General features: G+C 58.5%; 3 protein-coding genes across 4 annotated transcripts; 2 read left to right on the forward strand and 1 right to left on the reverse strand.

Moving 5' to 3' along the window:
- Nucleotides 1-6388: 6388 nt before the first annotated feature.
- Tmem278 (transmembrane protein 278) lies at nt 6389-8323 on the reverse strand. Its single transcript, XM_090334043.1, has 2 exons — nt 7841-8323; nt 6389-6646 (listed from the first exon to the last, which is right to left on the reverse strand). Exons 1-2 carry the CDS (start codon nt 8102-8104, stop codon nt 6389-6391), a joined length of 522 nt encoding a protein of 173 aa, XP_090190169.1. The 5' UTR covers nt 8105-8323.
- Nucleotides 8324-10196: 1873 nt separating this feature from the next.
- Ankrd65 (ankyrin repeat domain 65) lies at nt 10197-15448 on the forward strand. Of its 2 annotated transcripts, XM_090336024.1 has the most exons (5): nt 10197-10379; nt 10950-11559; nt 11692-11906; nt 11988-12522; nt 12914-15448. In XM_090336024.1, exons 2-5 carry the CDS (start codon nt 11506-11508, stop codon nt 13340-13342), a joined length of 1233 nt encoding a protein of 410 aa, XP_090192150.1. In that variant the 5' UTR covers nt 10197-10379; nt 10950-11505; the 3' UTR covers nt 13343-15448. The 2 variants fall into 2 exon arrangements, 1 of the variants encoding a protein (XP_090192150.1); XR_016536026.1 differs by lacking the exons at nt 11692-11906; nt 11988-12522 and having other exon boundaries at nt 10950-11691; nt 12914-12975.
- A 2013-nt stretch (nt 15449-17461) lies between these two features.
- Mrpl20 (mitochondrial ribosomal protein L20) lies at nt 17462-21882 on the forward strand. Its single transcript, XM_090336026.1, has 4 exons — nt 17462-17598; nt 18179-18289; nt 19870-19947; nt 21682-21882. Exons 1-4 carry the CDS (start codon nt 17512-17514, stop codon nt 21853-21855), a joined length of 450 nt encoding a protein of 149 aa, XP_090192152.1. The 5' UTR covers nt 17462-17511; the 3' UTR covers nt 21856-21882.
- The last annotated feature ends 841 nt before the right edge of the window (nt 21883-22723 follow it).

Consider the following 22723-nt stretch of genomic DNA (forward strand, 5'->3'; position numbering starts at 1 on the left):
AGAACCATGCTAGCAAAGACACGTGGCAGCTTGCTCTTCGTGTGGAGGTGCGAGCTGTATGGATCAGGTTAGCAGTGCGGGCACAAGGCAGGAGCTACGGGAAGGAAAAGCCCAACAGGCAAAGGCTGTAGCCAGTGCCCAAACCTAGTGGTAGAGGTGCGTGTGCATGCCAGTTACACGATCCAGGCTGGGACCCAGAAAGGGCAGACCTGGAGGCACCCCGTCCAGATCACAGGGAGGCCTCTGGGATTCAGAGCGCAGGGAGAAGGCAGTACAAGGGCAAAGGGGAGGAGGGGCTTGCGAACCCCAGGCCTCTAGGGAGAGTGCCAGGCAGGCAGCCACTAAGGGAAGCCTGGGCACTCCTGAGAAGCTGCTGGCCAGAATGTCCCACCACTAGCTGGACAGCACTACTACTTCCAGAGAACCCAGCTCTGGTACCTTCACCAGGAAAGCTCTCTAAGACAGTGAACCACTGTACCTGGCTCCATCCCAAAGCAGGGTCCAGGCAGCAGCCCTGCAAAGGCCTCAGACCCCTGGGGAAGGAGAGGGCAGGGATGGGGGCAGCCAGAGCCTACTTCCTGCTCCACTGGCTGGCCCTGCCTCAGTGCCTTCCACTCTATATCCAGCCCATAGGAAAGGTCAGGACCAAAGCCCGGGGGCACAGTCCAAGTGGTAGCCCATCTACCTAACAAGTGTAAGGGGCTGCCAAGCAAAAAGGGGTCAGGAGTGTGGCCTAGTGGTAGAGTGCTCGCCTACCTAGCACATATGAAGACCAAGGTTCGATTCCTTGGTACCATATATATAGAAAAGCTAGATGTGGTGCTGTGGCTTAAGTGCTAGAGTGCTTGCCTTGAGGAAGCCCAAGCACAGTGCTCAGGCCCTGAGTTCACGCCCCTCAACTGGAAACAATAAAAGACATGCCATCTAGGACCCCTGAAAAAGGGCTCAGACCTACAGGAGTCCAAGGTCTTTTTTGTGCCACAGGCCTCACTTGTCTGGCTTCCTGGTAGATGAACTCTGCCCTCTGGTACGGTTGCTCAAGCCAGCTCTGCTCTCCAGAGCTAAACAGAGACCCTTTCTATGGAGCCCACAGGCATTTACTTGTGTTCTGGGGAATAAAATCCTGGTCTTCTGCTACATGTAATCCTAGCTACTCAGGTGGCTGAGACCTGAGGATTACAGTTCAGAGACAGTGTGAACAGGAAAGTCTATGAGCCTCCAATCTCCAGTTAATCAAGAGGAAACTGGAAAGTGGATCTGTGGCTCAAGTGGTAGCATGTTAGCCTTGAGAGAAAAAAAGCCAAGGGCAGCACCTAGGCCCCGAGTTTGAGCCTCACGACCAACCAAAACCACGCTCTTCTGCCTCACCAGGCAAACACTATCACAAAGCTTCACCTCCAATATTTTTTGCCAGTCCTGGGCTTATCGTCAGGGCCTGAGCACTGTCCTTGGACTTTCTCAAGGCTAGAGCTCTACCATTTGAGCTTCAGCACCATGTCTGGCTTTTTTCTATGTATGTGGTACTGAGGAATCAAACCCGGGTATTCATGCATGCTAGGCAAGCGCTCTACCACTAGGCCACACTCCCGGCCTCCGTTTTTTGTTGTCGTTTGTTTTTGTTTTTTTGCCCTGGAAGTGGCACTGTGGCTCAAGGGGTTGAGCTGAAGAGCTTAGGGAAAATGCCCAGGCCTAGAGTTCAAAACCCACAACTGACAAAAAATAAACAAGACTACCGCCCTATCCCTGAGCCACAGCCCCACTATTCACCTCCAATTCTACAACATTCCTCTCAGAGCAGGTGGGGAGGTGTCTGAGACAGGTCGTCTGTACTTTCCCCCTTCAATACAGGTGGGGCCCACTGGAGGCCATTGCAGGGTGGCCCCAGAAGTTGGGGAACACCTTGGGGAAACAAGCTAGGCAGCTGCCCGGGACAGAGCTGTCTAGCCCCAGCTGTCCACTCACCTCCCCGCCCCCACCAGACCCAGCTGTTGTTTTGACCAGTGCGGGGCCAGGCAGGTCCTCAGCCAAGGTCTTCCCAAGAGACTCTTCATCCTCAGCCCCTGGTGGCAGCCAGCCAGCCCGGGCAGGAGGGGCAGGAGGGAAGGAAGGCGACTGGGAGCAGCTCTCTGAGGCAGCTTGGCAACCCGCCAGCTCTGTCTGTTCAGGAAAAGCTCAACACAGATGAAGACTGGAAAGCCCCACACAACCTCTGGGCCTGACCCAGCCACACACGGGGTTCTGACTGAGATGACAGAATGAACCCAGTGCAGGCCCTGCCCCTACCTGGTCAGAGGCTCAGCCCTGCTGGCTATGGGAAGCTGGGTCCTCTCAAATCTTTCCCAGTGGAGTGCTGGAGGTGCACACCTGAAATCCTGGCTGCTTGAAAGGCTGAGACCCGAGGATCACCTTTCAAAGACGGCACAGGCAGAAAAGTCCCCAGGGACTCTTACTGCAACCCAGTAACCACTCAAAAACCACAAGTGGAACTGTGGCTCAAAGTGGTAGAGTGCTAGCCTTGAGCAAAAGAGCACAGGGACAGGGTCTAGGCCCTAATTTCCAGCCCCACAACAGCACACACGCGCACGCGTGCGCGCGTGCACACACGCACACACACACACACACAGCCTTCTCCCTTCCACTGGATCCCGAGGGAATTACAATGAACATAACAGGGTTTGAACTCAGGGCCTCAGGCTTGCCTGGTTTCGATCCACTTCTTGAGCCATACCTCCAGCCCCAGTTTTTTGGTTATTTTGAAGATGGAGTCTCTTGGACTTTTCTACATGGAGTTGACCTCAATCCACCAGAGCTCAGCCTCCTCAATGGCTAGGATTATAGGTCCAAGTCATTAGTACCCACACACATTTGTATGTGGGGGGGTCATGGGGCTTGAACTCTGAGCCTGGTGGCTGTCCCTGAGCCCTTCAGCTCAAGGCTGCTACCACCCCATCCCTGGAGCCACAACCCTGCTTTCCATTTTCTAGTGGTTAATTGAAGATAAGAGTGGCAGGGACCTTAGTCTCAGCCTCCTGAGCAGGGTTACAAGCGTGAACCACTGCTCCCTGGGTGAACGCACATTTTTAACACAGTGCTGGACTTACAAGAAAGTAAATTTCGGGGCCAGGACTTTAGCCTAATGATGGAGTGCTTGCCTAGCATGCAGGAAGACCCGGGTTCAATTCCTCGGTACCACATACATAGAAAAAGCCGGAAGTGGGACGGTGGCTCAAGTGGCAGAGCTCTAGCCTTGAGGAAAGAGCCCATGGGCAGTGCTCAGGCCCTGAGTTCAGCCCCCGGGACTGGCAAAACAAAACAAAAGAAAGTAAATTTCCCCCCACACTCTGCCATTAAACTTTACAAAAACCCAAACAAACAGAATACCAGGTAGCGACCCAGGATCATGTAGGTAGCAGTTGGAAGAGAATATTTCCAGGCACAGCTGAGAGAGCCACACTGAAATGAGGGAATCAAGCACAGGTGCTGTGCAGAGGACCAGCAAACCAGGTCCTGGGCCAATCACGGGGCCGGGCGGTGCTGCTTCACGTGGGGAGGGTCCCCAAAGGAGGAGCCCACAATCACCACAGACAGGAGTGAAAAATTACAGTTTATCAGGGGCTGGGCTGAGGGAGAGCACTTAGCATAATGAAGACCTGGGTTCAAATTCCTGCAACAGAGAGAAGAAACCAAAATACTTGAAGAAACTCTACACTATTAGTAACAATCAACGAAATAACAGATTTCCAAACTAGAAAAACTGAATTATCAGGTACAACATAATCATACGTAGTTATGTAGATAGGAGTAGATATATAGACTATGGCTGAGAGCTCACTGGTGGCTCCACCTATAATCCTGGCTATTCAGAGGCCTAGAGCTGAAGATCATGCCCAAGCTAGCCTGGGCATTGATGTCCAAGTGACTCCAGTTAATCAGGGAAAAAAAACCAACAACAGTACCAAGACATGTGAAAGGGTATCAATGTATGTGAATTAATGCACCTTCTATCTGGCAAATATCATGTAACCCTTTTACTAATTACAATTAAAAAAATTAAGAAAAAGAAAAAAAAAAAACAACAACAACAGGAAGTAGAGGTCTGGTTCATGTGGTAGAAAAGTCAGCCTTGGGCCAGGAGCGTAGCCTAGTGGTAGAGTGCTTGCCCAGCACGCATGTAACACATACACAGAAAACGCTGGAAGTGGTGGCTCTGGTGGCAGAGTGCTAGCCTTGACAGTGCTCAGGCCCTAAGTTTATGTCCCAGGCAAAGAAAGAAAGAGGGGGGGGGGGGAGGAAGAGAGAGAGAGAGAGAAAGAAAACTAGCTACTCAGGAGGCTGAGATCTGAGGATCAAGGTTCAAAGCCAGCCTGGACACAAAAGGATCTGAGACTCTTATCTCCAATTAACCTCTAGAAAACAGGAAGTGGGGCTTGGCTCAAGCTTAGGGCAGCAGCTTGGGGCTGAAGAGCTCAGGGACAGCACCCAGGTTGAATTTAAGCCCCATGACCCACAAAGAAGAAAAAAAAAAAAAAGGAAAGGAAAGAAAAGTCAACCTCGGGCAAAAGCCAAGAAAGAGAGTTCAAGACCCAGGACTGGCAAAAAAAAAAAAAAAAAAAATTAGGAAGGAAATTGAAGCCAGCGTCTGGCATCCAAAATTCAGTGTCCAAACAGACTATCAAAATGTAGCAGATAAATCTGAAGAAAAATAGGTAATTTAGATATGGTAACAGGAAGAACAGATTGAAGGGTGAGTAGATGTAAGGGCTGAATTGTAGGGAATTGGAAGGACAAGCCATGGCCTGAAATGGAGGCTGGAGACAGAGGTGTAACATGAAGCACGTGAACTGAAGACAGAGGTTAGGGAAAATGGTAAAGAATGTGGAGAATGAGGGGCTCAAGAGGCATTGGTAGAGAATGTTCCAGAGACCCGGAATCTGTAGGAGGAATCACAAAAAGCAAAGGGGATAATTCAGAACTGGCCTGGAGGAACTGGGCGGGAGAGCAGGGGCCTGAGGGGGGGAGCAGGGGCCTGAGGGGAGAGCAGGGGCCTGAGAGGGAGAGCAGGGGCCTGAGTGGGGGGCAGGGTCCTGATGGGGGAGAGCAGGGTCCTGATGGAGGGAGCAGGGGCCTGAGGGGTGGAGCAGGGGTCTGAGGGGAGAGCAGGGGCCTGAGGGGGGGAGCAGAGGCCTGATGGGGGGAGCAGGGGCCTGAGGGGTGGAGTAGGGGCCTGATGGGGGGGAACAGGGGCCTGAGGGGAGAGCAGGGTCCTGATTGGGGGGAGCAGAGTCCTGAGGGGGGGAGCAGGGTCCTGATGGGGGAGCAGGGGCCTGAGGGGGGGAGCAGAGGCCTGAGGGGTGGAGTAGGGGCCTGATGGGGGGGAACAGGAGCCTGAGGGGGGAGCAGGGTCCTGATGGGGGGAGCAGGGGCCTGAGGGGTGGAGTAGGGGCCTGATGGGGGGGAACAGGGGCCTGAGGGGGGAGCAGGGTCCTGATGGGGGGAGCAGGGGTCTGAGGGGGGGAGCAGGGGCCTGAGGGGTGGAGTAGGGGCCTGATGGGGGGGAACAGGGGCCTGAGGGGGGAGCAGGGTCCTGATGGGGGGCATGGTCCTGAGGGGGGGGAGCAGGGTCCTGAGGGGGGAGCAGGGGTCTGAGGGGTGGAGCAGGGGTCTGATGGGGGGGGAGCAGGGGCCTGAGGGGGGGGAGCAGGGTCCTGAGGGGGGAGCAGGGGCCTGAGGGGGGGAGCAGGGGCCTGAGGGGTGGAGCAGGGGTCTGATGGGGGGGAGCAGGGTCCTGAGGGGGAGCAGAGGCCTGAGGGGGGGAGCAGGGGTCTGATGGGGGGGAGCAGGGGCCTGAGGGGTGGAGCAGGGTCCTGAGGGGGAGCAGAGGCCTGAGGGGGGGAGCAGAGGCCTGATGGGGGGGAGGGGCCTGAGGGGGGTAGCAGGGGCCTGAGGGGGGGAGCAGGGGCCTGAGGGGAGAGCAGAGGCCTGATAGGGGGGCAGGGGCCTGAGGGGGGGAGCAGAGGCCTGAGGAGGGGGAGCAGAGGCCTGAGGGGGGAGCAGAGGCCTGATGGGGGGGCAGGGGCCTGAGGGGGGGCAGGGCCGGGCCGGCAGCTGCCTGCCCATCACATACAGGCCGGGCCCAGGGTTCCATCCCAGCCATGGACGGAAGCCCAGCAAGCCGCACACCGTGGCGCCCAGCGCGGATCTGGGAGGTCCGCACCGCCCCCTCACCAGGCCCCGCGGGGCCGGGCGGAGCGGGGTCTGCGCGCTGGGTCCCGGGTTCGATTCCCGGCACCACACCAGGAGGACGGGCGGGCCCTCGGGGTGTCCGGGCAGAAGGGTCTGAGGGGTCTGGCCGCGGGCGGACGGGGGGGACCGCGGGCCACGGGCGGCGTCACACGTGGGCGCAGAGCCGCTCCTCCTCCTCCTCCTCCTCCGTCGGGCCGCGGTCGCCAGGCCCCGGTGGGCGGCGGAGTCCTGGGGCCCAGGCCAGGGGCGGCAGCCGAGCGCAGAGTCGCCGGGCCAGGCGGGCGCGGGCGGCCGAGGCGAGCACCAGCAGCGGCGGCAGGGAGAGGAAGCCCAGCACGATGAGCGCCGCGGAGCCGCGGTCCGAGAGCAGCGGGCGGCACCGGGGGCTGGGGGCCGGGTGCACCTGCGGGGGGGCGGGCGTCAGAGGGGCGGGGCCTGGCGTCAGAGGGGCGGGGCCGGGTGCACCTGCGAGGGCCTGGCGTCAGAGGGGCGGGGCCGGGTGCACCTGCGGGGGCGGGCGTCAGAGGGGCGGGGCCTGGCGTCCGAGGGGCGGGGCCGGGTGCACCTGCGGGGCCTGGCGTCAGAGGGGCGGGGCCTGGCGTCAGAGGGGCGGGGCCGGGTGCACCTGCGGGGGGCGGGCGTCAGAGGGGCGGGGCCTGGCGTCAGAGGGGCGGGGCCGGGTGCACCTGCGGGGGCGGGCGTCAGAGGGGCGGGGCCTGGCGTCAGAGGGGCGGGGCCGGGTGCACCTGCGGGGGCGGGCGTCAGAGGGGCGGGGCCTGGCGTCAGAGGGGCGGGATCGGGTGCATGGCAGGGGGTGGGCGTCAGAGGGGCGGGGCCGGGTGCACCTGCGGAGGGCGGGCATTAGAAGGGCAGGGCCGGGTGCACGGCGGGGGCGGGCGTCAGAGGGGCGGGGCCGGGTGCACCTGCGGAGGGCGGGCATTAGAAGGGCGGGGCCGGGCTTTAGAGGGGCGGGGCCGGGTGCACCTGCGGGGGGCGGGCATTAGAAGGGCGGGGCCGGGCGTTAGAGGGGCGAGGTCGGGTGCACCTGCGGGAGACGGGCGTTGGAAGGGCGGGGCCGGCACAGGGTGTGGGGGGGTGTGGAGGGGGCGCGCAGGCGTTAGACGGGGCGGGCGACCCCGGGCAAGGGGTTTTCCTTAGGCAGCCCAGGTTGGCGGGGCCGGGCGGGTCTGGGGTCCCGGGGTGCGCGGCTGTGGCGGACCGGGCGGTGCCCAAGCCCGGGTGGGAGCCGTGGGACCCAGGCGGCTCCGGCCAGGAGCGGCTCCCAGCCCGTTTTCCTGCCCCACCCTCTGAGACGGCGGCCCGGGGAAGGGAGGGAGCCGCCCCCTCCTTCAGGGGGCGGGGTAACCATGAATTCTCACCCTCCTCTCGTGGGGACCCTCCCGTCCCCGCCTCTCCCGGCCCTGGTGGCCCCTGGTACAGGCCCGAGGCCCGGGGAGGGCAGACAGCTGCCAAGCGGCAAACAAAAGCCCTTCTTGAGCCGGAGCCGCGGGGTGCGGGCCGGAGGGGGCGGCGGGCCGGAGGGGGCGGCGGGCCGGAGGGGGCGGCGGGGGTCTGCGCCGCGCAGGCCGGTGCTCACCCTGGAGTGGCACAGGAACCCCACGTAGACCACGGCAGCCGCCGGCAGCAGCGCCAGCAGGAAGACGGCCCCCGGCAGCAGCAGGCGGAGCAGGAGCCCAGCCAGCAGCCCCCGGGGCCTGGGGCCCGGACTCGCCCCGCCAGGCCTCCCTAGGCCCACCGAGGCCGCAGCGTGGCGGCTGGGAGGCCTTCCAGGCAGCATGGGTGCGGTGTCGGAGGCGCCGCCTTCCTCTTCCTCCTCGGCCTCCCTCTCTCGCTCTGGCATGCTGTCCTGCTAGCAGGCCCCGGCGGCTTGCAGTGGGGGCCAGGCAGGCAGCAGGACCCAGGGAAAGACCCCCTCCAGCTCCACCCCACCTGGACCCCGGCCCCTTGGTCCAGCGCTGGTCACCAGCCCTGCTTCAGGTTTCCTCACCACTGTGCTGGACTCCTCTTGGCTGACAGATGCCAGGCCAGTCCCTGGGTGCTCTGGTCAGGCCAAGCTGTCCCGAAGCCCTGCCAGGCACTGGGGCCTCCCCCGTGCTGGCCCGTCCCCTCTGTTCCTAGCTCCCTGGTACAATGACTTCACAGATTTTGCCCACTGCTCCATCTGTAGCTGCCATCTAGAGGGGAGCCACCAGCCCCGCCCCTGCAAGTCCTGGGTCTGAAAGCCCAGGCCCCCCCTCCCGCCACACTGGCAGACCCCAAGTTCCCACAGCAGGCAGCGGAAGTGTGGGGCCTGGCACACTACAGTAGGGGCTCAGTACACAGCAGCTATAAAGACAGGCACCCTCTGCCTGCATCTAATCCATCCTGAAGTTGATCAGATCATGTATTCTGTTATTACAAGTGGGAGGACAAACGTGTTTTCTTCTAATCCATCTGAAAACCCCAGTCCTAGGACTTGATCTCAAGGCCTGGACACTGTCCCTAACCTTTTTCAGCTCAGGACTACCACCCTACCACTTGAGCCACAGCACCACTTCTGGCTTTTTCTTCATATGTGGTCCTGAGGAATCCAACCCGGGGCTTCATGCATGCCAGGCGAGCACTGGACCACTAAGCCACATCCCTAGCCCTGTGAGAGACTTTTATCTCCAATTCGCCACCAGAACACCAGAAGTGGAGCTGTGGCTCAAAATGGCAATGCATTAGTCTTGAGTGAAAGAGCTCAGGGACAGTTCCCAGGGTTCAGAGTTGAAGCCTCACCACAACTGCCAAAATATGTGTGTGTGTGTGTGATTTTTAAAAAAAGGGATCCTAGTTGTAAGGAGGGAGCTTCAATTCCCCTTGGGCCTGGCTATAGGAAGACTGGGTGGCCCTTCCCAGGCTTTCATCTCAAAAAAACCTGTTGGAGCCAGGTACGGGCGGCTAACACCTGTAATCCTAGCTAGCTCCTCAGGAGGCTGTGTTCTGAGGATCACAGTTCAAAACCAGGCGTGAAAGTTAGTCTCTTATCTCCAATTAATCATCGGCAAACTGGAAGTGGCACTGTGGCTCAAAGTGGTAGAGAGCTAGCCTTGAGCTGAAGAAGTCAGGGACAGTGCCCAGGCCTAGTGTTCAAGCCCCATGACCAAAACAAAACACAACTGTTGGGGCCTAGCCTCCATCCCTGAGGCCTGATTCTGGCTCAGCTGCAATTATAGGGCTTTGACCAGGCATTCGGTCTTTTGCATACCTCTCTTAAGGCATCTCTGTGTACGTGACTCGATTGAACCCCCCGCAGTTTCGCGGGTCTCGCAGCAGCTCAAGTCTCGCGTGCTTTCCTGCACCTGTCCTGCCCACTACCTGAAAGCCCCACCCAGACCCTTAGTGGTAACACAGAGGCCCTCTTCCTATTGGCTAGCTTCCCAGTGCCCACCTTCTCCTACCCTAACAGTATGTAACTAATTGTCTGACGCAATAAAGGAGGAGAGCATCAGAGAGAACGAGAGATCACCAGAGATCAGCAGAGAGATCTGCTGCGCTTTCATGGTTAACACTGCTTCTGACTCAGCGTGGTTTTTTCTTCCCCGGTGATTGGGGGAGGGCTGGGTCTTGGTCTTCAACACTTACCATCTCGCTCGGCTCCCGGGGGACTACAGGCTGGCCCTGTTTGTCCCTCCCCGTTCCCGTGTTGCTGCCCCAAGAGGAGCAACACACAACGACCAAAAAGCCTTCCCCCCAAAAAAGCCTGTCATCCTAGCTACTCAGGAGGCTGAGATCTGAGGATCAAGGTTCAAAGCCAGCCCGGGAACAAAAGGACCTGGGACTCTTATCTCCAATTAACCTCTAGAAACAACAGGAAGTGGGGCTTGGCTCAAGAGTAGGGCGGTAGCCTTGAACTGAAGAGCTCAGGGACAGCACCCAGGCCCAGTTTAAGCCCCATATACCTCAAAAAATAAACCCACCCTGTTGGACTGTTTGTCGAGTTCACCTTTCTGCTCTTTTTCTCTTATTACAGAGGCTGAGATGATGGTCTTTTCTCCTACCTTCATTCATGGGTCCAAGTATGCAGTGGTTATGGCAAAACCAGCTTTGTGTGTGGAGTGTGGTGTTTGAACTCAAGGCTCCTCCCTTACTAGGTAGGCTCTCTACTGGGGACACTCACCTCAAACAGCAAAAGCAGCTTTTACATGCCTGTCATAAATACTGAAAGGAAACCAGAACAAGGTCGGAGGCCAAAGTGCTTCAGCTGGGCTCTCAAACTGCAGTCACCCATGGAGTGACATCTGAGTGTACTGACTGAAGCCATCGGTCAAGGCCAGGGTTGGAGAAGAACTCTGTATACCTTGTCTAATGCCTCTTTTTGGACTACCGCAAGGCTTGTCCTCCTGGTGGCTGGGAGGGGCCTGGGCAGGTCCCTCCAGGCACCTGTTCTCACTGGTCTGGAGTAGAATGGGTGGCCCCAACCATGTGATGCTCCTAGCACGCTAGCCTTGTGTCACTGCCAGAGATAGCTGCAGGAGTCTCTGCCACAGAGTTAGCTAGCCAGACCTTGCTCCTCATCTTTAGCCCAGGTTGCCCATCCCTGCACTGAGTTGAGGTATCTGACAGCCTTATTCCTGCAAGGCCTCTTGTTCCCTTCTGACAGGGCACTTAGCAATTCCTGTCTCAAACATCCCTGCCCTTTGCCCGCTCCTGCTTTTCTACAGCCTCCACGGACCTGCCTGCAAGCTCTCCTGGGTTTTCCATTCCCACCACCCTGCAGCCACTCTGTCTCTGGTGTCTGTGGTGAATCTCTGACCCTGTGCAATGTCTTCAGAAGGAAGGAGCCTCAATCTGCCTGCCCCTCAAGCCTGCCTGGAATCAGCGGCAGGCAGAAGCCTTTCCAGCTCCTAGGTTGGGTGTAGGCGGGCACAGGTGTCTAGGGACAAATCAGGACACATGGAAACTGTGCTGCTTGGGGAGGTGGACAGAGGATCTTTCATCCAGGGCAAGTTACTACTTGCCCTGCCCAGCCCACTCCAGCCTTTGTTCTCAGGAGAGAGGCTACAGGGCAGAGCAGTGAGGGCGCCCAGGAAGGGGCTGTGTGCCTTACATTACTGAGTAAACAGGATCTGGGGGCCCCAGCCTGGCCCTGGAAGGCAGCAGGAGTTCTCTGCCTGCTCCCAGCTGCCATTCCAGGCTCCCACATAAGACACCACACCTCCCAGCCCGCAGGCAGTTTCTTCAGGAGAGTCCCTTGGATGAGGCTGTGCTAGAACCCACATGGTGATGACCTCCAGCCACAAGACGGAGCCGGGGGCCCAGCTTCCTCCTGGGGTAACACAGCCAAGCCCCTCCGGTGGCTAGGCCTCCGGGTGGGGCCGGGGTGGTGGCTCCACGGTGACTGGAGACGCCGACCAGGGCAAAGCAGAGGTCTCTGGTGCTGGTGCAAGTCCCTGCTCTCTCCAGGTTAGCTCCGGCGGGCCAGAACCCCACAGGCAGGGCCTGGCAGAGTCTGAGCAGGAGTTTCGGTGGTTGGAGCTGGGCTCCGAGGCCTCGGGAGCCGGGACCCCCGAGGGGCACAGCGCCCTCCAGGCTGGCAGGCGGCTGCTCCAGGCTGTGTGGTGGGGTCCCCCGGGGCTGGTGACGCAGCTGCTCCGGGAAGGGGCCAGCCTGGAGGAGAGGTGAGCCAGGGAGGCGCGAGGGATCCCCTCTGGGGACGGGGCGTTGGGCCTCCGCGCCCCTAAGGCCCGGCTTCCCCGCAGAGACCCCGCGGGCCGGACCCCGCTCCACCTGGCCGTGCTGCGCGGCCACGCGCCCCTGGTCCGCCTGCTGCTGCGGCGGGGCGCGCAGGCGGGCGCCGGGGACCTGGCGGGGCGCACGCCGCTGCACGAGGCCGCCTGGCACGGACACTCGCTCCTGGCCGAGCTGCTGCTGCGGCGCGGGGCCCCCGCGGCGGCGCGGTGCGGGGCCGGCCTCACCCCGCTGCACTGGGCCGCCGCCCTGGGCCGCGCGCCGCTCGCCGCGTGCCTGCTGGCCGCGCCCGGCTCCGACCCGCGGGCCGTCGACGCGCGCGGCTGGACGGCCGCGCACTGGGCCGCGGCCGGCGGGCGGCTGCCAGTGCTCGAGCTGCTGGCGGCGGGCGGCGCCGCGGACCTGGACGGCGCCCTGCTGGTGGCGGCCGCGGCCGGGCGCGGGGCGGCGCTGCGCCTCCTCCTGGCGCGCGGGGCGGACGTGGAGGCGCGGGACGGCGCGGGAGCCACTGCGCTCAGCCTGGCGGCCGGCCTGGGTCGCCGGCAGGTCGGTGCCCGGCCCGGGGCGGGCGTGGGAGAGGGGCGGGCCGGCGCCCCCGGGAGGACGCGGGGGCCGCACCGCCACTTGGCGCGGGAGGCCGGCAGCAGCCACGGCGAGAGGCGTCCAGATCCGGAGTCCAGCTCAAGCCCGGGCACCAAAGGGCCGCCATGAGGGGACGGGGAGGGCGCGGGGGAGGGTGCGGGGAGGGGACCCGGGGAGGGGACAGGGGAGGGATTGGGGGGAACGAGGGAGGGCGCGGGGGGGGGGGGCGTAGCGGAGCCCTGGAAGTTCCGCCCTCTCATCTGCTAAGAGCCTGGAAGGGGTTTGGACCCACGCCCCTCGCGCTCGGGGGCCCCCACCCCACCCCAAACCCCCCTTTCCTCCCCTTCTTCCCCAGGACACTGAGATGCTGCTGGCCCATGGAGCTGACCCAACCACCAGGGACAGGAACCGTCGCTCGGCCCTCCACAGGGCGGCTGCAGGTGGACACCTGCCCGTTGTGCAGCTGCTCGTGGCCCGGGGGGCCGCGGTGGAGGCCCGGGACGCACTGGGCCTCACCCCCTTGCATTATGCGGCTCTGGGAGGCCGGGTGGAGGTAGCCAGCCACCTTCTGGACGGGGGTGCGCAGGTCAATGCTGCAGGCTGGCTCCACAAGACACCCCTGCACCTCGCTGTGGAGCGCGGCCACGGCCCCACCGCTGAGCTTTTGCTGAGCCGAGGGGCCAGCCCCTCCCTGAGGACACAGTGGGGTGAAGTGGCTCAGATGTTCCAGGAAGGCCTGCCTCGGGCCCTGTCCGTCCTCTCTGGGGAGCAGGAAGGGGACTAGCAAAAGATGGCACCTGGCGCCACTGGCTTGGAGGTTCTCTGGGTTACTCTGAGCTCCAGTGGCCAGGACAGCAAAGCTGTCCACCGACTCTGGCCTGAGACCACCTGCCTGGCAGAGGGAGATCAGCTGAGGAGCACTTTGGAGGAAATGCCAGAGGTGGCTCGGGCAGGCCCTGGGCACGGGCTGAGCCCAGGGTGGTCTCCTTGCGTCTAGGAAGTCATATCACACCTCTGCCAGTCTCCACCACACATTTTAGTGAAGGTTTGAGTTCTGGCACAAAATGGACCCAGACCTTATGGTCTGTCCACCATGGAGAGGCTGGTTTTCTCAGAGCCAAACTGGTGACAACGGGTGTTCATGTTGCCTCTTCTACCCGAGCCCTCCTGGACTGCCTTCTGTAACTCCCACAGGCTAAGGTGGTTCTCCTGCCTCAAATCATCCATGGCCGGGTACCAGCAGCCAGGGAAATTATTCACCAAGGCCTGCTGGAGTTAACAAGTGGACTGTGAGCTGTTTGTCTGCCTTGTTTTGCCTTTCCTGCAGAAACCCTGGCTTGTTCTAACCTCTTGACTAAAACCCAGTGCTCTCCTGTGTGGCTTGACATGGAAGACCCTACCACAACAGTGAGACAATAAAAATCTCCTTTGAACAGTACTAGCTCCTACATTTTGAGTGCATGCAGACACGCACGTACTGGGGTTTGAACTCAGGTGCTAGGTCCTGAGCATTTTTCTTTTTTTGCCAGTCTTGGGGCTTGAACTCATGTCCTGAGCACTGTCCTTGGGTTTTCCTCACGGCTACAGCTCTACCACTTGAGCCACAGCATCACTTCTAGCTTTTCTATTTATGTGGTACCAAGGAATCCATCATGGGTCTTTGTGCATGCTAGGCACTCTACCACTAGGCCAAACTCCTGGCCCCAGCACTGAGCTTTTTTTTTTTTTTTTTTTGCATCATGGGGCTTGAACTCTGCCTAGCCACTGTCCCTGAGCTTTTCAGATCAAAACTACCACCCTACCCTTGAGCCAAGCCAAACTTCCCATTTTCTAGAGGTTAATTGGACATGAGTGTCAGGTCCTTTTGTGCCTGGGCTGGCTTTGAACCTTGATTCTCAGATCTCAGCCTCCTGAGTAGCTAGGATTATAGGCGTGAGCCACTGTGTGCCCAGCAATGTTTCATTTTTCAAAAGTAAGGATTGGCATGCCAAGCTAACACCTCTTTGTGCCAAGGGCAGGGGGGTTAATGGAACTTACTCCAGGGAAACGGCCGCCTTTGGGACAGTTGGGAGTGTGTGCCTCACGCAGAATGGACTCACCTGTGCAGAGAAGCAGGCAGATGGGTGGGGAGGCTCTGTGGCAGAGAGCACTGAAGGGCAGGGAAGAAGAGAGAATGAACAAGGACTCCTACTTGAGATCTGGGGAGAAGAACTTTAATTCCCAGGGGAGATGTGAGGGTGCCGCCAGAGCCCTGGACAGCAGGGCTGGCATAACGCCTCTCGGCTCTAAGGCCACCTCCCACCTCCTGCCCTGCGGTCATCATCATCATCCAGGGCACCAACGTGTTTGCCTGGGACGTTGTAACTGTCTGGACCCAGAGGAGTTCTGTGACTTCAAGGCTGGGCCGGAAGGTGATCAGACAGCTCCTGCCTTGCAGGCTGGATTCTAAACAGCCTGCCTGCCCATCAGCAGCCTGGAAAGAGGCCATGCGGGAAGGAAGGAGCCACCGCTTTCTGCACTCACTAGTCCCAGCCACCCTGTCATGTGCTTACATGAGAACCAAGCTCTAACAGGTTATTAACAACTAGAAAAAAAGGGCTGGAATTGTGATTCAAGTGATAAAGCACTTGAGTTTAAACCCTATTTCATATTTTCAAAAAAAGCGGGGGGCTGGGAATGTGGCTTTGGCTCAATGGTAGAGTGCTTGCTTCGCATGCATGAAGCTTTGGGTTCCATTCCTCAGTATCATATACACAGAAAAAGCTGGAAGTGGTGCTGTGGCTCAAGTGTTAGAGGGCCAGCCTTGAACAAATGATGCTCAGGGACAGAGCCCCAGGCCCTGAGTTTAGGCCCCAGGACTGGCAAAAAAAAAAAGAATGTCGCTGCCCGCTGCAACTTCGGAGGCAGACTGGGAATGTACACAGACTCAAATCGCTGCAAGCAGAGGTCTTTTATTTCTCTCTCCTTTCTTCTCTGCCTCTCTCTTTTCTCCTTCTCTCTTCTCCCTTCTCCGTCTCTTCTCCCTTGTCTCCCCTTCCCTGGAAACCCCACACTATTTATATCCTTAAGCAGCCAATCACAGTAAAGGCCCTCTGCAAAGCAGCAAACAAACCTGGAAGAAATCTAGCGCTCCACTCTATCCACAAGCACAGAAGAAACAAATCAACTTCTGGTCAGCAAGTACTGACTCATTAGTGAGCTGCCAGCTGCCCTCTTATAATCTTTCTCAGGAGGCTGAAAGCAATGGTCTCCAAGGAGAAGAGAAAGAGTTTCAGTCTACCAAGTTTCAAGGTAATTTTTTTTGGGGGGGGTCAGTTGTGGGGCTCAAACTTGAGGTGTAAGCACTGTGTCTGAACCTCTTTTGTGTTCAAGGCTGCCATTCTACCACTTGAGCCACAGCTCCATTTCTGGCTTTTTGGTGATTAAAGGTAAGTCTCATGGAGGGGTCAGGAGTTTGGCCTAGTGGTAGAGTGCTTGCCTAGCATCCGCAAGGACCAGTTTCACTTCCTTGATGCTATGCACATAGACAAAATCAGATGTGGTGCTATGGCTCAAGTGGTAGAGCTCTAGCCTTGAGAAAGCCCAAGGACAGGGAAGCGCTCAGGCTCTGAGCTCAAGGTCCAGGACTGGCAAAACAGAACAAAAGTCTCATGGATTTTCCTGCCTGGACTGGCTTTGAACCATGATCTTCAGATCTCAGCCTCCTGAGTGGCTGGGATTACAGGCCTGAGCCACTGGTGTGTGGAAAGATAACTTTTTACAGAATTACCATGGGGATACAGGACTCTCAGGATTCTACACTATCCGACCTCCTCACTCATCAGGAGCTGGTGAGTGAGCAGAACTTCCACACATTCTATTCTTAACTTAGACTCTTGGGGCTTGAACTCAGAGCCTGAGCACTGTCCTTGGACTTTCTCAAGGCTAGAGCTCTACCACTTGAGCCATGGCACCACTTCTGGCTTTTTTTCTATGTATGTGGTACCGAGGAATTGAACCCCGGTCTTTGTGCATGCTAGGAGAGCACTTTAACCACTAGGCCACACTCTGGGCTTTCTGATCACACAGTCAGCTCCAGCCTTGGGTCTTTTGCATTTCCCTGAGTCTTGTGAGAAAAATATGAAAGGGATGTTGAATTGAGAAAAGACCCATGGACGCTCACATTTAGTGTGGGTTTAATACGGAGTAGGAAACAGGACCAGGCCTGCCGCTTAGTCCTAGCCCATTGCTTTGCAGAGCCGGCCTTACAAGGAGGGCGAGGACACGAGCAGCCTCCGTGCAGCCTCCGTGCGATGCCCAACTTCGCTCCAGCCTTGTGGAGTCGGTCTCTGTACGCCTCACCCAGCATCTGCTGACCTGAAGGCCTGCGAGGCACAAACCGGGTGAACGCGGCGGAGCGGCCTCCCGCGCCTCCCCTTCACCGCGCGGTCCGGGGACTCTGCCAACCGCGGGGGCGGCCGGGCTGCAGACGCGGTGGGCAGGGTCCTCGGCCGGATGCAGCTTTCCTGACCTTCCCGGCCCGTGCCTCATCCCGGAGCGACCGTGCGGCCTGCCACCCGCGCCGCACGACGGGCGGCGGCGCCCAGGCCCGCGCTCGGCAGGGGCTCCGGGCGCAAGGCTGGGCCTTGTCCAGGGGCGCGTCAGCCTCGGCCGGGGCGGCGCTTGCGCGGCCTCCAGGACCGCGGGCCCCAGGCCGCCCCGCCGGAGGGCGCCGCGCGGCGCCCGGCCCGCAGCCGGGACGGGGCCGGACCCGGCCGCCGCGAGGCGGAAGCCCGGCAGGCGGAAGCCCGGCAGCGGAAGCCCGGCGGCGGAAGCCCGGCAGGCGGAAGCCCGGCAGCGGAAGCCCGGCAGCGGAAGCCCGCGGGCGGCGCCGCGGCCTCGACCCGGAAGCGCAGAGCCCCGGCCCCGCGGACCCGGAAGCGCTCGTGGCCGCCGCCGGCCCCCCGCCCCGCCATGGTGCTCCTCACCGCGCCGCTTTGGCTGCGGTGCCGCGTCACCGACCGCTACTTTCGGGTCCAGGAGGTGCTGAAGCACGCGCGGGTGAGTGAGCGCGCGCGGGCCCGGCCCCCCCTGCCCCGGACTCCCCCTTCCCCCGACCCCCCGGAGCCCCGGCCTCCCCCCTCCCCCTCCCCCCGGAGCCCCGGCCTCCCCCCCTCCCCCTCCCCCTCCCCCCGGAGCCCCGGCCTCCCCCCGGCCCCCCTCCCCCCACCCCCCTCCCCCCCGGAGCCCCGGCCTCCCCTCTCCCCCTCCCCCCCGGAGCCCCGACCTCCCCCTCCTCCCCTCCCCCCGGAGCCCCGGCCTCCCCCTCCCCCTCCCCCCCGGAGCCCCGGCCTCCCCCTCCCCCTCCCCCCCGGAGCCCCGGCCTCCCCTCTCCCCCTCCCCTCCGAAGCCCCGGCCTCCCCCTCCCCCTCCCCCCCGGAGCCCCGGCCTCCCCTCTCCCCCTCCCCTCCGAAGCCCCGGCCTCCCCCTCCCCCTCCCCCCCCGGAGCCCCGACCTCCCCCTCCTCCCCTCCCCCCGGAGCCCCGGCCTCCCCCTCCCCCTCCCCCCCGGAGCCCCGGCCTCCCCCTTCCCCCCCCCCCCCCCCCCGCGCCTCACGCTCCCCTCCGCTCGCTCCCCACAGCACTTCCGCGGGAGGAAGAACCGCTGCTACCGGCTGGCCGTGCGGGCGGTGGTCCGAGCCTTCGTGAAGTGCACGCGGGCCCGCGGGCTGAAGAAGCGGCTCCTGAGGACGGTGAGCGCCCCGCCGCCGCCCGCGCCCGGCCGGGGGGAGGGCAGTGGGGGGCGGGGCTGCTCCGGACCCGGGATTCGGTGTGGGGAGCGCACAGCCCGGACCCCCAGGTCCAGAGCTCCGGGCCGCTCCCCCTGCACTCCCCCTGCGCTCCCCCGCGGCAGCAGCCAGGTCTGGGGAGCCTGCCCTCTCCCCAGACGCCCGCCCCGCCCCACAGCTGCTCTCCTGGCTGCAGCCTCCACCGGGTGTTCACACGCCCTCGCCTCCTCTGCCATTATCCATAGCTGGACCTGGCTATGTCTACCACAAGACCTGCCTTTTTGGGGGGGAGGGCAGTCCTGGGACTTGAACTCAGGGCATGGGCACTGACCTTGGACACTTGCTCAAGGCTAGCACTCCGCCACTGGAGCCACAGCACCACGTCCAGCTTTTTCTGCCTATGAGCTCAGGGCTTCGTGCTTGCTAGGCAAGCACTCTACTGCTCCTCTCTGTCCTCCTTGTACCCTTGCTGCTTATGAATGTCTTATGAGGGTCTCTGGCTGTCGTGTCAAACTCTTAAGACAGGACCTTGTCCATAGCCCACACTGGCCTAAGCCTGGATGCTTCTGCCTCCACCTCTCTAGAGTGCCACTTACTTGTCACTTATTTACTGCCAGTGCTGGGGCTTGATCTCAAAGCCCGTCCTCTACCCTTGAGCCACAGCACTACTTTTGGCTTGTTCTGTGTATTTGGTACCAAGGAGTCAATCCCAGGGCATTTTCATGCTAGACAAACATGCTACCACTAGGCCACACCCCCCGCTCATTACTTGTCATTTAGGATGAACTTTACTGAAATGAACTACACTAATCTTGGCTCACTATTGTCTGAGCTGCAAACCTGTTTCCCGGAGAAGAAAACACCAAGTTTGGTATTGATTTACAAGCACTTTTTAGTGTAGGCAGAGCTTCCCCCATCTCTGTTTTTAATTCTGCCAAGGTGATGTATAGAGAGGTTACAGTTGCATTCATCAGGTACTGGGTACTTCTTGAACATTGGTATCCATTCTCATGTGGTTTTTTTTTGTTTTTTGTTTTTTTTTTTTTGGTCTTGTTTTGCCAGTCCTGGACTTGAGCTCAGAGCCTGAGCACTGTCCTTGGACTTTCTCAAGGTTAGCGTTCTACCACTTGAGCCACAGTATCAAGCTTCTTTCTATGTATGTGGTACCAAGGAATTGAACCCCGGGCTTCTTGCATGCTAGGCAAGCACTCTACCACTAGGCCAGACTCCTGGTCCTCCCTACCCATGTTTTGCTTTCACTGAACTTTTCCTTTTTGTGCTGGTCCTGGTACCTGAACTCAAAGCCTGGGTGCTGTTCCTGAGTATTTGAACTCAAAGCTAGTACTCTACCGTTTGAAGCACAATCCCATTTCTGGCTTTTTAGTAGTTAATTGGAGGAAAGTGTCTCACAGACTTTCCTGCCTGGGTTGCAAGTATGATATGTGTAAACTCTTTTCTGGCTACTCTGAGCTTTTGCTGGAAACAAGGTAAGTACATTATATCCAGAAATCATTGTTAAGTATTTCCATGTTCTCTTATTCCAGCTCTGGATTAATCGAGTCACAGCTGCCTCCCAGGAACATGGTCTTCAGTACCCAGCGTTCATTTCCAACTTAGTTAAGGTAGGTTCAAGGGTCTGTTGAGGTGCTATGAAGTTTAATCCTTTTGCTGATACCAGAGTTTGAACTCAGGGTCTCTCTTTCTTGCTAGGCTGGTGCTCTACCACCTGAGCCATACCTGCAGCCCAGCTTTCTGCTAGCTAATTGGAAATGGAGTCCCCTAGACTTTTTCTCTCTCCTTTTTTGGTGGTGCTAGTACTGGAGTATGAAATCAAGTCCTAGGTGCTGTCTGAGGCTAGCACTCCACCACTTAAGGGACAGCTCCACTTCTGGCTTTTTTGGAGGTTAATTACAGATGAGTCTCCTGGACTTTCTCTCCTTCCCTGGCTGGCTACAAGCTGTGGTCCTTAGACCTCAGCCCCCTGAGTAGCTAAGATTTCAGGTGTGAGCCACCAGTGCCTGGCTCCTGCAATCTTTTTTTTTGGGGGGGGGGAGAACGGGGGTGTGGGGGAGAGGGGCTTCATGGGACTTGAACTCTGGGCCTGGGTGCTATCCCTGAGCTCTTCAGCTCAAAGCTATTGCCCTACACCTTGAGCAACAGCAACCACTTCCGGTTTTCTAGTGGTTAATTGGAGATAAGAGCATCACAGATGGGCTGGGAGTTTGGCCTAGTGGTTAAAGTGCTTGCCTAGCATGCTCGAAGACCCGGGTTCGATTCCTTGGTACCACATACTTAGAAAAAGCCAGAAGTAGTGCTGAGGCTCAAGTGGTAGAGCTCCATCTATCCTTGAGAAAAGTCCAAGGACAGTGCTCAGGCCCTGAGCTCAAGCCCCAGGACTGGCAAAAAAAAAAAAAAAAAAAAAAAGCATCACAGACTTTAATGCCCAAACTGGCTTTGAACCATGATCGTTAGATCTCAGCCTCTTGTCTCCTGTGTAGCTAGGATTACAGGTGTGAGCCACCACACCTTTCTTTTCTTTTTTCTTTCTTTTCTATTTCTGGCTTGAACTTAGGGTCTGAGCACTGTCCTTGGGCTTTCTCAAGGCTAGAGCGCTACCCCTTGAGCCACAATACCACTTCCGGCTTTTTCTATGTATGTGGTAACAGAGGAATCTAACTCAGGTGTTTGTTCATGCTACACAAGCACTCTATCACTAGGCCAAACTCCCGGCCCATTCTTCATTCTTGATATGAGACTCAGTTTAGCATGCCTTCAGGTGCCTCCCAGGTGACAATACAGGATCTGCACAGGATAAGCCTCCTGTTGGTCAGGTTGATGGCCGGCCATGGGTCCTGTCCAGTGTCTGCTGCATGATCTGGCCCTGGAATGGAGTAATCTGCATTTATTGGTTTTTTTTTTGTTGTTGTTGTTTTTGGTTGGTTGTGGGGCATGGACTGTGGGCCTGGGTGCTGTCCCTGAACTTACTTTATCTCAAGGCTACCACCCTACCCTTTGAGCTACAGTGCCACTTCCTGGTTTTAGTGGTTAATTGGAGATAAAGAGTCTCAACAGTCTTTAGTGCCTGGGCTGGTTTTGAACCGAGATCCTCAGATCTCAGCCTCCTGAATAGCTAGGATTACAGGCATGAGCCACCACATCCAGTTCCATCTTCATTTATCTTGTAGCATTGTTTTGTCCACACTCCCACTTCTACGTAGGCAGACTGTCCTGATGCTACTTCACTAGCCAGAGGAGAGAGTATTTTACCACAGGCCTTGCGTGGCTGAGTCTAAGGTCTTCCTGTATTGTACTCAAGTGGTTTCTGTTGCTGACTACAGGCTCTTGTTCTCTTCCAGTGCCAGGTGGAGCTCAACAGAAAAGTACTCTCGGAGCTGGCCATCTATGAACCAAAGACTTTTAAATCTTTGGCTGCTTTGGCCAAAAGGAGGCAACAGGAAGGATTTGCTGCAGCCTTAGGGGATGGGAAAGAACCTGAAGGCATCTTTTCCAGAGTGGTACAGTACCACTGAAGGCTCTCCCCTTGTGGCTATAACTAAGCAAATGATAAGTTGGTATATAAGGCAAATGTGTGTGTTCATTTACATTTTACCAACAGGCTTGAGAGTGAAGGCCCTCTCTTCCAGTGGGATGAAGTCATCTAACTGTTGTAAATAAACTTTTTTTGAGCTTCACTTTGCGTTGTCTGGCATCAAGTACATGCCACATTGGGGTGCATTCTACCTTCCAGGTGTGTTGTGCCTGTCAGCAGCAGTGTCTTGATGGTGGGAGAGAGGCTAGTAGACAGGAGTGGTGGATGGGGCTGAAAATGCAGCTTCCCCATGCAAAGTTTAGTATGCTTCAGTTGTATGAGCTTTGACATCCAGATCCTACATTATTTTTATTTTTTTGCCAGTCCTGGGCTTGAACTAAGAGCCTGGGCACTGTCCTTGGACTTTCTTAAGGCTCTACCACTTCAGCCACAGCACCACTTCTGGCTTTTTTCTAAGTGTGTGTGGTACCGAGGAATCAAACCCAGGTCTTTATGCATGCTAGGCAAGCACTATCATTAGGCAAAACTCCCTGCCCCCTACATTATTTTTTTTTTTAAGTTGAAGCCAACATTTTGTACAAGGCACTCTCTCCCTTTTTACCCTCTTGGTTCCAGCGTTTTCTATGTATGTGGTAACAAGGAATTGAACCCCGGTCTTCATGCATGCTAGGCAAGTACTCTACCACTAAGCCACAGTCTGGCCCCCCTATTTAAAAAAAATTTTTTTTGTGGGTCTTGGAGCTTGAATTCAGCCTTGGCCCTGTCTGGGAGCTCTTCAGCCCAAGGCTACCACCCTATCCTTGAGCCAAGCCCCAGGTTCTTTTATGCCCAGGCTGGCTTTGAATCTT

This window comes from Megascapheus bottae, chromosome 6, assembly GCF_031878675.1.
Source record: "Megascapheus bottae isolate mThoBot1 chromosome 6, mThoBot2.hap1, whole genome shotgun sequence".
Lineage (NCBI taxonomy): Eukaryota > Metazoa > Chordata > Mammalia > Rodentia > Geomyidae > Megascapheus > Megascapheus bottae.

Coding starts and splice junctions, on each gene's coding strand:
- Tmem278 (XM_090334043.1), bottom strand. CDS start 8,104: ATGCCAGAGCGAGAGAGGGAGGCCGAGGAGGAAGAGGAAGGCGGCGCC. Junction 6,647..7,840: donor GGTTCCTGTGCCACTCCAGG/GTGAGCACCGGC, acceptor GCCCCCCCGCAG/GTGCACCCGGCCCCCAGCCC.
- Ankrd65 (XM_090336024.1), top strand. CDS start 11,506: ATGGTGATGACCTCCAGCCACAAGACGGAGCCGGGGGCCCAGCTTCCT. Junction 11,907..11,987: donor GGGGCCAGCCTGGAGGAGAG/GTGAGCCAGGGA, acceptor GCTTCCCCGCAG/AGACCCCGCGGGCCGGACCC. Junction 12,523..12,913: donor CCGGCCTGGGTCGCCGGCAG/GTCGGTGCCCGG, acceptor CTTCTTCCCCAG/GACACTGAGATGCTGCTGGC.
- Mrpl20 (XM_090336026.1), top strand. CDS start 17,512: ATGGTGCTCCTCACCGCGCCGCTTTGGCTGCGGTGCCGCGTCACCGAC. Junction 18,290..19,869: donor AGAAGCGGCTCCTGAGGACG/GTGAGCGCCCCG, acceptor CTCTTATTCCAG/CTCTGGATTAATCGAGTCAC. Junction 19,948..21,681: donor TCATTTCCAACTTAGTTAAG/GTAGGTTCAAGG, acceptor GTTCTCTTCCAG/TGCCAGGTGGAGCTCAACAG.